Genomic DNA, 14,004 nt, shown 5'->3' with positions numbered 1-14,004 from the left:
TCTTAGGACTGCCAGACAAACAAAAAAACCTTATCCTGTGACTTGCTACTGTTTGAAATGGCAAAACATTACGCGTTAATAACAATAGTTAGGAGCCTGTCTGAGGCGACAGTGATGGTGGCTCAGTGGTGCAGGCCTGATCCCAAGCCTGTTGACCTGAGTTTGACACCTGAGAGCCACGAGATGGAAGGATGGACTCACCCTTCAACAACAACAACAACAAACTCTGACTTTAAGAGCAAGATCTTGACCCAGCCGTTACCCAGAGTGCTGTGTTGCCTGCTTCATCTTTGTATATGTATGTGTCTTTGCCTTGGCTTGTTGGTCCGTACACCTGCAGACATCAAGCCTTCTGTGGAAGCCACACTCTTCCTCACTGAGGATGGGAAATTGATGTTTAAGTCTGATGATGTACTTGTCCCATGTGCAGAGCTGTCTTCCCCTGTATTTGGAGGTGAGGCCAAGCAAGGTAAGGTAGGAAGTAGGGCCTGCATCTCTCTGTTGGTAAGTAGCTGCGTGGCACTCTGGAGCTGATTGGACTCTGTCTTGTTCCATGTGGCCTCACCCTGAGTGATGTAACACTGTGGTTCAGGAAAGAGTTGATTCAGGGGTCTCTTCACAGCCTCAAGATTGCAGAGCCAGGGAAATGCAGAGGTGTGGAGCTATGGAGCGGGTGGGAATTGGAAAGAGATTGACAGCACTTTACAGGACCCCAGGGAGACAGATTAAGAGGACTGGCTTACATGCTCACAGACACTTTCTTGTTGTCTTCACTCGTCCACAGACATGTCTGTACCACTCTTCTCTGCTTGCTGTAAGATCAGTGTGGGCTTATGGTCTGTGACAGAGTACAAAGTTGGGGTTTGGGGAGTGCTGTAACCAATGATGGCACCAGAGCTGAGCTTGCAGCTGGAGCTTTGGACCCCAGTGAGTCCCATGCTTGGATTCTTTGTGGGCTGATGGTGCTCTTTGCCAGCTTTCACTGGACACCACACACTGAGCTGAGGCCATGCATATCACTGATCTTACATGAGCCTGCCTATGAGGGGACTGTAGCTCTGGAAAGTCATACCATGCTTCCCATTGCCTTGACAGGGCCACCACTTTTGGCTCCCTTTGTGGTAGGTGTATTTTAATATGAGATTACAGAGGAAGCTCCTGAGTTATGACATTATTGCAGTTATAGCAAGTGGGCCAACATTTTGTGTGTGTGTGTGTGTGTGTGTGTGTGTGTGTATGTGGTGTTGTTGCTTGAGACATGGATTTTACTAAGTCAATACTGGCTCACTGAATTGCTCTGTAGCCCAGGGTGTTTATTGTGTGTAGCAGAGGTGCATGTCATGGCACCAGGATAGAAATAGAGGACGTTTACTTACAGGAATTGGTTTTCTCTTACCTGTGGGTCCCAGGGGTCTAACTCAGGTCGTCAGGCTTGGCAGCAGTCATATTTATTCACTGAACCATTTCACAGCCCAGAGCTGCAGCTTTTAAGCCTACTATGGACAATCTACTTCAGAGCTCCAGTCCTCACACGGGAATCTAGCCAAGTGCTAGAGGCAGAGAAAGGGGGTTGTGGGAACCCACCACAGATCTCTAGAGTAAATTTGGAGTTTGTGGCCGCCTAGAGATGGAACTGTTAATCACTGGTAGGGAGAGGTTGCTAATGTACATTTCAGACCTTGAGGAGGACTGTACAGATCGGTTGTTTATGTCAAATGGTAAGCTCAGTGCTGACCGTGGCTCCGTGTGGGCTCTGGAAAAGGCCTTGCGGTATAACTCTCAGCTCCGGGCTAGCTAGGCACTATCTCCTCTGCAGTTGGTCTTATTTGTCATCACGCTGTGAGTGGGCACTACTTGGGTTCCAGGCAGCCCTGTGAGCCTGATCCAGTGTGGACAGAGAAGTCTAAGGTTCTTAGCTAACAGCTTCTGGCTGTGGCCTCACCTTTTTTAGGGCCATTATGTAGCCTTCATTCTGGTGAAGAGGTGTAGGCCTGATGACATATGTGCCTCTCATCCCTCTGTGGCAGGTGTTGGATAGGTACGTTCCTCAAAGAGTATACTAAGGGAGAAGTGGACAGAGGTGGGGCGTCATGCTAGAGACAGGTAAGGGATGGGCCCTGGACTCTTCTTTGGGATTTCCCTTTTACTCTAGTGCCTTCTGTCAACCAAGAGTCACTTGTTGAGAGAGAATATCCAAACTGAACAGACTCTTGACTCTGTACCCCATATCCTCAAACCCTACGTCCCGTGCCAGGGGTTAGGTAGAGTCTGGTCAAGCTCTGCTGTGTGTACATGTCACACTACTGATGTGTGTCTTGGGGGACTTATGAGTTAGGCCAATGAGGCTCAGGTCCTAGCTTCACATGAAGCCCTCCCAAAGGCTCCCTCCAAGAAAGCAGGTACTTACATACTTCGATCCACCATGAAGTATAGGTTGATGTTTGGTGCTGAGTGGTCAGATAGGTGGAAATTTCTCATTGCTGCTTTTGTGTTTTTTTCCTTTTCAAGGAGTGTTCTGTCTCGTTGCTGTACTCCAGCCCACCCTGTGTACCTCTGCTTCAAAGGTGAGCCCCTCAGCTGTTGGACTCAGAGGCCTGAGTGCCAGGGCACCGCAGCAAGAACAACATGGACACCTGCCTCTGCAAGGCTGGTGGTTACGGGACCTCAGTACCTTCCTGTGCGCGGCTGGCACTCATCATCTCCGCTAGGAGAGGACTCTGTGATAGAGAAGTCCCTTAAGTCCTTAAAAGACAAGAATAAGAAGCTGGAGGAGGGCGGCCCCGTGTACAGCCCGCCCGCGCAGGTGGTGGTGAGGAAATCCCTCGGGCAGAAGGTACTGGATGAGCTGAGGCACTACTACCATGGCTTCCGCCTGCTCTGGATCGACACCAAGATCGCTGCCCGGATGCTCTGGCGCATCCTCAATGGCCATACGCTGACCCGCCGGGAGCGCAGGCAGGTATGGGACACACCCTGCTCCTTTGATCTGCTGCAGGTTATGCTCTACTCCTCTGGATAAAACGTCAGTGGAAGTTTATAGAAACATAAGCCTAGCTCATGCTACAAGTGAGTTGTCATGCCAGTGCTGACACACTGTCTCCTCCGTTGGTGATTTCCTGCAGCTTTGGCGTCTCTGTTTCTGCCTCTAGTTTCTTTTCGGAGACACTGTGTCCCTCTGCAGAAGTTTCTTAAAGTTATTTCTTTGGCTCTGTGGGTCTGGTATGTAATTCCTTCTGTCCTTTAGCTATGAAAAGACCCTTCCTGAGACTAGAGATATGGCTCAGTCATTAAAAACACTTGCTGTTTTTTCAGAGGACCTGTATTCAATTCCCAGCACTTAGATAGTGGCTTACAACTATACTGTGTGATACCAGTTTCAGGGAATCCCATACCTTCTTTGGGCCTTGCAAACCAGGCACACATGTAGTACCCTTACATACATTCAGGTAAAACATTTATACACAGAAAATAAAAATAAATCCTAAAAAAGTAGGGGTCGGGGTAGGGGAGTCTTAAACCAAATACGTGGTGGCTGTGCCTGTGTCCTGGCCACCTAGGAGCCTAGAACTCAAGGATCTCAGGTTACCTAGGTAACCCAGTGCTATTGCTTTCTGTCTGCTGTCAGCTGAAATAGTGTCCTAGCCGACAACTGGGCTGTTGTGTGCATGGGATTTTACTTCTAGAAGTGCTGTGTGTGTGTGTGTGGTGTGTGTGTGTGTGTGTGTGTGTGTGTTGGCTTGTTACCATCAGTTTTTTTTTCTTGGTAGGATCTTTGTCCTTTTTGTTTTGTTTTGTTTTTTAGTTTTTAGTTCTTCCTTTTAAGTATTTAACATTTCTGAATATCTTTCACTCCTAAAATGAGAATTTCTATTTTCTAATATTCGTGGGAGATGGGTTCATTCTTTATTGTGGACTTTGCCCATGGTGAGTGACTTGTGTGCATGTATGTGATTCCGTATGGTTTTTGTTTGTCTTTTTCTTTTTCTTTTTTTTTTAAGACATGGTCTCCTGTAACTCAGGGAGCCTCAAACTCACTATGTAGCTTATGTTGACCTTAAACTTCTGATCTTGCTTCCACCTTCCAAGTGATTATACACCTGTGCCACCATGCTTGGCTTATACAGTGCCAGGGTGGATTGAACTCATGTGTCTTAGTTGGTATTCTGCTGCTGTAAAGAGACAGCTTTTATAAAAGGAAACATTCAGTTGGGGCTGGCTTACAGTTTCAGAGGCTTAGTCCATTATCATCATGGCGGGGTGCACAGTGGTATGCAGACTCTATGTCCAGATCCACAGACTGCAAGAAGATAGAAAGAGAGAGAGAGAGAGAGAGAGAGAGACAGACAGACAGACAGACAGACAGACTGGGCCTGGCTTTGGCTTTTGGAACCTCGAAGCCCAGTGACACACTTCCTATAACGAGGGCACACCTCCTAATCTTGAGAAAGTAGTGCCACCCTCTGGCGACTAAGCATTCAAATATCTGAGCCTATAGGGCCATTCTCAGTCACCAGGCAACCACTCTACCTACTGTGCTACATCTCAGCCCTGCTTAGTGATTCTGTACTACTTTCAAAGGAATCTTAACTCTGGGAACCCTGGGTGAAGTCGGTGGTAAGCCATCTTCTCCGTGCTGTACGTTTCTCTCTGGGTGCTGGGAGACCCGTGGGGCTGTGTAGGATCACGCCTAGGTGGGGGTCTGTGTCTGCTCTTTGTTTCTAGCTCTTGGGGATTTCCCTAACTTATTTTGTGGGCTTTAGTTTGATTTTTAAATAAATCTTTTACTTTCAAATGTAACCGTGGACCTTTATGCCTACCTCAGTTCCCACGGAGACTATTTATAAGCTTTTGACCTTATAGCTAGGCATTGTTACCCACCTGTTCATAACTCAATTATCCCCTTTATACTAATTTAAGTCCTGCCACATGGCTAGTTAACTGCCTCCTTCCTTCCTGGCCTGCTTCTTCCTCCGTGTCTGGCTGGCTGAATCTCCCGCACCTGGCTCCTTCTCAGTATTCTTCCCTCTGTCTGGAAGTCCCACCTTACTATTCTGCCTTCTACTGTAGGTAGAGTTTTTATTTTAATCATTCAGAAGGTGCCTTAGGCAGGCAAGGAAGGACAGAGACACATCTTTACACAGTGTAAAAATACATCACTCCAACAAGATAACTTTAGATCCATAGAGAACTCTTAGCAAGTGACAGTGCTGTGCTTGGACCCTCCACCTCAGTCCCCTCATGTTTCATAATGGTCATGGCTTAGCTTTCTACTTGGCTAATATCCAGACTTGATTCAGTTTTCCAGCTTTCCCACTGATATTCTTTTCCTGGTCCACGACCTTAACTTGTACCCTGTGGGTGCCACTACTTTGTGAGGAACACTAGCTGTGTCCTGAATCCCAGGCCCTTTGGGGGCTTATTTAGCATTTGTATGCCACTCAGGCAGGCGACTCTTTATCCCTAGGGTAGAACATCACAAGGCATCTGGCCCAGGTAGCATTGCCTCCCCTTGTAGGACACAGAAAGCCCATCTACAGCTGATGTCCTTACAGTACCTATGCCCACCCAGCCTGGGCTTCTGCCCCCGCCCCACCCCCACTCCCCGCCACGCTCACTGCTCACTGTGCTCCTGCTGGTTTTCTGTGTGCAGTCAGAACGCACGTTCAGAACAAGCGCTGGTCCTCCCCAACCCACTCTTGTATGTCTCTGGGAAGCCTCTGCTGCTGTCAACTCAGCAGAATGGACAACCTTTGCAGGTGCTCAGGCTCAAGCTGTGGCCGCCCTCAGAACCTGTGTTCTTCCAGGGTGCTTAGGAGTCACCCAGACTCTCAAACAGAGCCCAGGTCCAAGTGGTTCATACTTCCTACCCTTCTTGCCATGCATTGTGGGCAGAGGGGCCACCAACTGCACCCCAGGAACAGCTGTCCTTTTAAAGAAGTAAGATGTATACTGGCGGTCCTCTTCCCAGACAAAGGCAACCTCTGAGCGGCAGTCTGACCATGTGGTCCAGCCTTGGCCTGACCTTACTTTCTCAGCCCAGCTGCCCCGTGTTAGATCCTGGTGTGCTTTTGTGCTGTTCAGAAACCTGCTCTCTCACCTGGTGATACCTTTGCATTGGGCAGGCTGAGGCCCCTTCATGGGCAGTGGGCCCATGCTTGTGTATTTATTATAGCCTGGTCAGCACTTGCAGATGCCTGCTGAACCTGCATAGATTGGAAGTGGTAGTCCAGGTGTGGTAGTGCACACAACTTTAATCTCAGTAGTTGGGAGGCAGGGACAGGAGGCTCTCTGTGACTTCAAGGCCAGCCTGGTCTACATAATGAGTTCCAGGCCATGAAGGGCTACATAGTGAGATGCAATAAACAAAAAATAAACAAACAAATGAAAAAAGAAGGAAACTAGAAGTGGTTGATGCCATAACACACGTGGGCATTTATTGTATCTGTGTTGTGTGTGTTTTTGAAGTAGGGGAGATGCTGTCACCAAGTTCTCATGAGCATGGTAAGCCATCCCCGTGGGAGCTTAAGACATACCAGCGCTCCTACAAGGGTATGAGACCTCTACTCTTCTGGGTATGAAAATTTGGATGGTGCCCCTATCCTACTCCCTATTTGAAGCTGGAGAAATGACTTACAGGGAAGAGGATTTGTTCTTGCAGAGAACCTAAGTTCAGCTCCCAGCACTGGTATCAGGCAGTTGTCTCTCAACCACCTGTAACTTCTACCTTGGGGATCCCTGTACCTACTGCTGGCCTCTCTAGAAGCCTGCACTCACACGAACATTTTCCCATATACACACACACACATCAATAGCTGTGTGATCATATATATGTATGTACATGGCTCTGGTTTCTCAGTCCTTACAGCTCTATGTCACTTGTCCACCGGCACTTTGCACGCCAGTAAAGAGCTAGCTCAGTGGGCTGAGTATGTTAGTGGTAAAGCACGTGTTTAATGTATATACAAGAGGCCTTGGGCTCTTTCCTGGCACACACCGAGAAAGAAAAAAGAAAGCTAGCTTCTTGATTTGCTTTTGCATTGAAGTCCATCTAGACACTGATGTACTAGGGTCACATTTTTTAACAATATCAAATATGTGTGTGTGTTTAGAAAACTTCTTTTTGTTTTATGTGTATGAGTGCTTTGCCTGTATGTATGTGTGTATGTGCATGCCTGTATCCTCAGAGCCCAGAGGAGGACATCAGATCTCTTAAGACTGGAAGTACAGATAGTTGTAAGTTGCCATGTGGATGCTGGGAATTGAACCTGCGTCCTCTGCAAGAGCAGCAAGTATTCATAATCAGTAAGCCATCTTGCTCCCCCTGTTTACCTTTTTATCCCCTTAGACGGGGTTTTACTATGTAGCCAATGCTGTCCTGGAACTTGATATATAGGCCAGAATGGCCTTGACCTCATAGTGATCCATCTGGATCCACCCGTCTCTGTCTCTCAAGCCAGGACAAAAGGCTGCACCGTTACTCCCACTGTGTAACCCAGGCTGGTTTTGAATTCAAAGTCCTCTTGTTTGTCCCTCCCAAATGCCATACCATCATTATGCCTGGCTCCCCAACCCAAATTTATTCTTCTCCTTCATTTGTGTTTTTTTTTTTTTTTTTTTTTCGAGACAGGGTTTCTCTGTGTAGCCCTTGCTGTCCTGGAACTCACTCTGTAGACCAGGCTGGCCTCGAACTCAGAAATCAGCCTGCCTCTGCCTCCCAAGTTCTGGGATTAAAGGTGTGCGCCACCACTGTCCAGCGAAATTTTATTCTTTTAATTAAAATATATGTTTTTTGGGGCTGGCGAGATAGCTCAGCAGTTAAGAGCACTGGCTGCTCTACCAAAGGACCCAGGTTCAATTTCCAGAAGCACATGACAGCTCACAATTGTAAGGAACTCCATTTTCAGGGGATCTGACACCTCACACAGACCAATGTACAGTCAAAACACCAATGTACATAAAGTAAAAATAAATCATAGAAAAAAGGAAACAATGCATGTTTTTTATGTGTATTATATATACCACATGTGTGCAAGAGCCCACAAAAGTCAAGTCATTGAGAAATGATTAGATTGTCAGGGCTGTAATCTAATGCACTCTAACCCTAGGTGGAGGAAATGAGATAAATCACTGGAGTCACTGCCCTTGTGACTCTGTCTTTCTCTGCTTCCTTGTTGTTGCCTCCTGGCTACCCTGATGTGAGCTTCTTTGCTCTGCCAATACATGGGTACCATGATGGGTGGAAACTTCTGAGACCATGAGCAAAGATAAATTCTTCCTTTGGCTGAATTGTTCTCTCAGGTGTTTTAGTCAGTTATAAGAAAATGTGTTAATACAGAATGTTGATACCAGAAACAGGGGCATGCATCATTAACCCTGACCCTGCAGTTCTTAAGCCTTTGGGATGGTATAAGGAATAATTTGTACAGAGCTTAGTGAGTGATTCTGTCAGGAGCTCAGAAGACCAAAATTCTGACAGAAATATGGCCAGTAAAGATCATGTAGTTAGTCAGGGGCTAAAGTATTTGCTGTAAAGCATGAGGCGGAGTTCAGATTCCTGGCACCTGCATTAAAGCTGGACTTGGTGGCACATATCTATAAACTCTGGGGTTGTGGAGACAGGCAGGATTTGGGACCACTGGTTAGCCAGCACAGCTGAAACATCAAGCTCCAGGTTCAGAGATGGTCTCTTCAAACATTAGATGGAGAGCAATAATGAACGAATGACACCTAATGTCAATTGTGGGCCATGGCACACACATGCATGCCACCAACATTAATTTTCAGTTGGAAACAGGACTTGATTGAGAATTGGGCTAGAGGCCATTCATGTTCTATTCTGGCAAAGAACTTGTCTAGATTTCATCTGTGTCTTCAAACTGTGGGAGCTTGAGTTTAAAGTTTATAGACTAATTTTTGCAGTGGAAATTTCAAGAAAAACATAGTCAGGATGTGGAATAGTTTATTCCTAGATGTTTTTACCAGATTTATAATGAGGTTCAAGAGCAAAAAACTTGAAAAACTTGCACTTGGGCCAGAAAACCCAGTAAAAAGTTGCAACTAAGGATGACTGAGACCATGGGGCTGGAGAGATGTCTCAGTGGTTTAGAACACTTGATGATCTTGCAGAGGACCTGTATTCAATCTCACAACCATCTCTAACTCCTCTTAGACACCCTCTTTTGACCTCTCTGTGAACCAGGCCACACATGCTGTGCCTACCTACCTACCTACCTACCTACAAGCAAAACATTCATACACATAAATAAATCAAAATAAAATTATACATAGAGATTGGAACCATTAAAAATAAGCGAGTACTTTCTAAGATGTTAGAGCATCTAAGAAATTGTCTAGACCATGGCCTGTAATAGACTCCACTATGGAAAATTATAAACTCATTTGAAGGACTTCACAGGCCCCCTACTTGTAGGGGGTGGTCCAAGACATCTTTCGAAGATTGTTATCTTATCTAAATTGTCTTCTTTTGAGCCTGTTTTGTTTATTTCATGCTCTGTGTATCTGGTGACCTGTAAGTTAGTACCTATCCCTTTTATTGAAGGCCATTGGCATGCAGTTTGGATTCTAAGAGAGAAATAGGTTTCTGAAGTATCTGCCAAGAGCTCTCGAGTCACCTCACCATGTTGCTCAGTTTGTAGTGAGGGTGGGAGAAATACCTCTGCCTGCTCTGTCACTGCTCATGAACCCACATCTTTGCAGTTTCTCCGGATTTGTGCGGACCTCTTCCGTCTAGTGCCCTTCCTGGTGTTCGTGGTGGTGCCCTTCATGGAATTCCTGCTGCCTGTAGTTGTGAAGCTCTTCCCCAACATGCTGCCCTCTACATTTGAGACCCAGTCTATCAAGGTAAGGAAGGGCACAGGGACTTTGAGTACACTTGAATGAGTCTAGTCTGAGGACTGGGGACATAGCAAAGCAAGTAAAGAGATACTTGCAGGAAAGCACAAGGTCTTAAACTTAAATCTCTGCAGCCATGTAGAAACCAAGCAGGGTAGTGCACCGCTAACCTCAGTGCTCCTATGACAAAATGTAAGGTAGAGACAGGACAGTTCCCAAAAGATGGGGTGCCAGCTAGTCACAAGCAACAAAGAAGAAACCCTGTCTCAAACAGGTAGATGGTAAGGACCAAGGTATCCTCTGATCACACCCAGTGTCCACACTCATGTAAGTCAACATACACATACACACACCAAATAGAAAATGAGTCTAAAATTCTATCCAGACCTCCACACACTGTTTCATATGTGTCACTGGTTCTTTTATGAAGCACCAGCTGAGTCGAGTGATTGATCAGACCAAATGACCCCAGAGGTCCCAAAGCCTCACTGTATGGCCCCTGATGGAACAAGTTTACCAACTTCTGCTATTGAGGTAGGGCTAGGGATTCACATGAACCATTTGAGAAATATTTGAGTATATCTTACTTAGATTTTGTTCCTTGAAGGGTATGGCATGTGGGAGACTTTTCTTGCAGTGAGCAGCAGTCTGAGCAGGCTTTGAACCTACTTTGTATGGTAGAGACAGGTAGTGGTGGCGTGCAGAGGGTCCGAGTAGGACTAGAGTATAACCTTCACTTTGCTCTCACAGGAGGAAAGGCTGAAGAAGGAGCTGAGGGTGAAGCTGGAGCTGGCCAAGTTTCTCCAGGACACCATAGAGGAAATGGCCCTGAAGAACAAGGCAGCCAAAGGGAATGCCACCAAAGATTTCTCTGCATTTTTCCAGAAGGTGCAGTACTCCCCGTGTCACATGATGATTCAAATGTCAAGCACTATGAGTCTTTTCTTCCCTCTTCCTTCCTTCTGCCGCTGCTACCGCCGCTGCCACCACCACCACAACTGCTACTGCTGCTCCTCCCTCCTTCCTCTTCCTTTCCCTCCTCCTCTTCCTCCTTCTCCTCTTTTTTTTCTTTTCTTCCTCCTCCTCTTCCTCCTTTTCCTCCTCCTCCTTAGCAGACTCAAGCCCCTAGAACAGAACTTAAGCTAACTGCCTACTCCCTGTGCTCATTCCCTCTCACGGGAGCTATAGGTATATACAAAGGTGGCCTCTTCCTGCCACTGAGAAATGGGGTTGTGGCATGAGATCTTGGGTCACTGCCCCACAGCCCTGATGGAAAGAAAACAGCAGAGCTGGTCCCACAGCTGGCACGCCCAGGCTCCTGGGAGACTGCAGCCTGGATGGTGCTGCGGGTACTGATCCTCTGTATAATGGTGCAGCCCAGGCTTAGCTGCCTGAGGCTGACAGCTCCTGGGAGAGCTCGGAGAGCAGTAGGTGGTCTAGAGCTGCGTCTGCTCGCTCTTGCTTCCGTCCAGCTGGGACCAGAGGTTAGCTGTGGGGACAGGAGAATGCATGCTGAGTAATACTTGGGATTACTTCTGCAGATCCGGGAGACAGGGGAGAGACCCAGCAATGAGGAAATCATGCGTTTTTCCAAACTGTTTGAGGATGAACTGACCCTGGATAACCTCACGAGGCCTCAGCTGGTAGCACTGTGCAAGCTGCTGGAGCTTCAGTCCATTGGCACCAACAACTTCCTGCGTTTCCAGCTCACCATGCGCCTGAGGTCCATAAAGGCTGATGATAAGGTGAGGTGGGCCAGAAGCCTCCCCTATTGTAGGGCACTGTTCTGGCCACTGTGAGGTTGACACTGTCTTTGTGTCTTGCCCATGTGTCTTGGTTACCTTTTCAGTCTACAATGCTCAGTCTTCTCATTTTTCTTTTTTCTTTTTTTTTTTTTAAGATTTATTTATTTATTATATGTAAGTACACTGTAGCTGTCTTCAGACACTCCAGAAGAGGGCGTCAGATCTTGTTATAGATGGTTGTGAGCCACCATGTGGTTGCTGGGATTTGAACTCTGGACCTTCGGAAGAGCAGCCGGGTGCTCTTACACACTGAGCCATCTCACCAGCCCCCCTCATTTTTCTTTTACATTTTCTTGTCATTCCTTTTTCTTACATAGCTCAGGCTAGCCTAAAACTCACTAAATGACCCAGGCTAGCCTCACATTTTTGGCAATCCTCCTGCCCTACACTCTTGATTGCTCGGATTACAAGCATAAACCATCAGACCTCAGTTTTGTTCTGTTTGTTTTGTTTGTTTCCCCCCTTGGGAGAATCCATAGCCTCCCCTGCTATGTAAGCACCCAGACTCCTGAGTTTTATCCTTCTTAATAGCGTTCTCACGCCCGGCCAGGAAGAACACAACAGACCAGAATCTTCTGCGGCAAAACTTTATTGCTTACATCTTCAGGAGCTAGGAGCGCAAAACCCCCAGCCCCAAAAGCGAAAGCCCCTTCTATAATCTTTAGGAGCCAGAGCTCCGGCGCGCCAAAGCGCAGAGCGCGCTCTATTGTTTACATCTTTAGGCAGCGAGAGAGCGCAGGGCGCGCAGAGCCAGAGAGATGCCAGCGAGAGAGAATGGCGGAAAACCCGTCCCCTTTTTTAGGAGCGTTATATTTCGCCTAGGACGCATCACTCCCTGATTGGCTGCAGCCCATGGCCGAGCTGACGTTCACGGGAAAGGCAGAGTACAAGTAGTCGTAAAATACCCTTGGCACATGCGCAGATTATTTGTTTACCACTTAGAACACAGGATGTCAGCGCCATCTTGTGACGGCGAATGTGGGGGCGGCTCCCAACATATCCTCAGCCCTCGTTTCCTTTTTTTTTTTTTTTTTTTTAAAGTTCTTCACATTTTTATTCTTTGTGTACAAATACTAGCATGATCGGTTCCACTTGGTAGTAGTCAGTCGAATCCATTCAAGGTTGCTTAGTCCAACTTAATGAAGCCTATGTCCTTCGCGTACTGCCGGAAGCACTGGCGGCACATGTTCAGCCTGTATTTGCGGATCAGACCATGGCGGTTGGAGCAGACACGGCAAGAGCGGGAACCCTGGCCGAACTTCCGTGGGTGACTCCAGTAGAGCTGCTGGTGACCCATCTTGCCTTCAGACGCCCAACGAGGAGAAAGGGTTTCCTTTTTTTTTAAGTTGTATTTTATATGTGTAAATATTTTGTCTGCATATGTCTATGTGTACCATGTGTGTGCCTGGTGCCCCCAGAGATCGGAGGGGGGCGTGTCTTGGGAACTGGGGTGATGGAACTCAGGCCTGCTGAGATGCCTCTCCAGCCCCACTCACTTTTCTTTTTTACATTTTTTTCGTCTTCCATTTTTCATGCGTGTGTATAGTATTAATGTGTATGTTTGTTTGCATGTGTCTGGGAAAGGTGAATGTTTGAGTGGGTTCACATGCATCTGGAAGCCCAAGGAAGATGTCAGGACTCATCCTTGATTGTTCCTCCATCTTGCTCAGTACAGCAGTCAAACCCATAATTACACCATGACTGACTTCCAAGCCAGCGTGCTTTGAGGAGTCTCTGTAACCCAGGCTAACCGCCAGTTCACTAGGTAGTCAAGATTAGCATTTAAATCTTTTTTTTTTTTTTTGTTTTTTTTGTTTTGTTTTGTTTAAATCTTTTTTTGTTTGTTTGGTTTTTTTTTTTTTTTGTTTTTTTGTTTTTTTTTTTTTTTTTTCGAGACAAGTTTTTCTGTGTAGCCCTGGCTGTCCTGGAACTCACTCTGTAGACCAGGCTGGCCTCGAACTCAGAAACTCGCCTGCCTCTGCCTCCCAAGTGCTGGGATTAAAGGCATGCTCCACCATACCCGGCTGCATTTAACTCTTTTAAAACAATTTTTTAAACATTTATTTATTTAGTGTGTCTGTGTGTATGCACACAGGCATGGGCATCTCATATATCTCCCTCCCCATCTGTCTCTCTGTCTATCTATCTTAAGGCAGGCAAAGGCTCTTTACTTAGCCCTGGCTGTATTGGAACTCTCTCTGTATACCAGGCTGACCTCAAAACTCACTATGTAGACCACGCTGGCCTTTAATTCACAGAGATCTACCTGCCTCTCCCTCTCAGGTGCCAATATTAAAGATGTATTATCACACCTGGCCCTATTTTTCTTTCCCTAACATATTAATCA

General features: G+C 46.7%; 1 protein-coding gene and 1 pseudogene across 2 annotated transcripts in view; one reads left to right on the top strand and one right to left on the bottom strand.

The window, feature by feature from the left end:
• Letm1 (leucine zipper-EF-hand containing transmembrane protein 1) overlaps nt 1-14,004 on the top strand; it is a 43,045-nt gene that overhangs the window by 10,398 nt on the left and 18,643 nt on the right. The window contains exons 1-5 of one of the 2 annotated variants that reach the window (XM_006504034.4): nt 1,774-2,103; nt 2,509-2,959; nt 9,718-9,861; nt 10,603-10,740; nt 11,394-11,597. In XM_006504034.4, the coding sequence (XP_006504097.1) occupies nt 2,906-2,959; nt 9,718-9,861; nt 10,603-10,740; nt 11,394-11,597 (540 nt within the window). In that variant the 5' untranslated portion in view covers nt 1,774-2,103; nt 2,509-2,905. Of the gene's footprint in view, nt 1-1,773; nt 2,104-2,508; nt 2,960-9,717; nt 9,862-10,602; nt 10,741-11,393; nt 11,598-14,004 lie in introns of those variants that run through there. The other variant, NM_019694.2, reaches the window with a different exon arrangement.
• Nucleotides 12,675-12,985, bottom strand: Gm10059 (predicted pseudogene 10059; annotated as a pseudogene).

The sequence above is a fragment of the Mus musculus genome, chromosome 5 (genome assembly GCF_000001635.26).
Source record: "Mus musculus strain C57BL/6J chromosome 5, GRCm38.p6 C57BL/6J".
In the NCBI taxonomy this organism is placed as follows: domain Eukaryota; kingdom Metazoa; phylum Chordata; class Mammalia; order Rodentia; family Muridae; genus Mus; species Mus musculus.
This window is presented reverse-complemented; position numbering and strand designations above follow the sequence as displayed.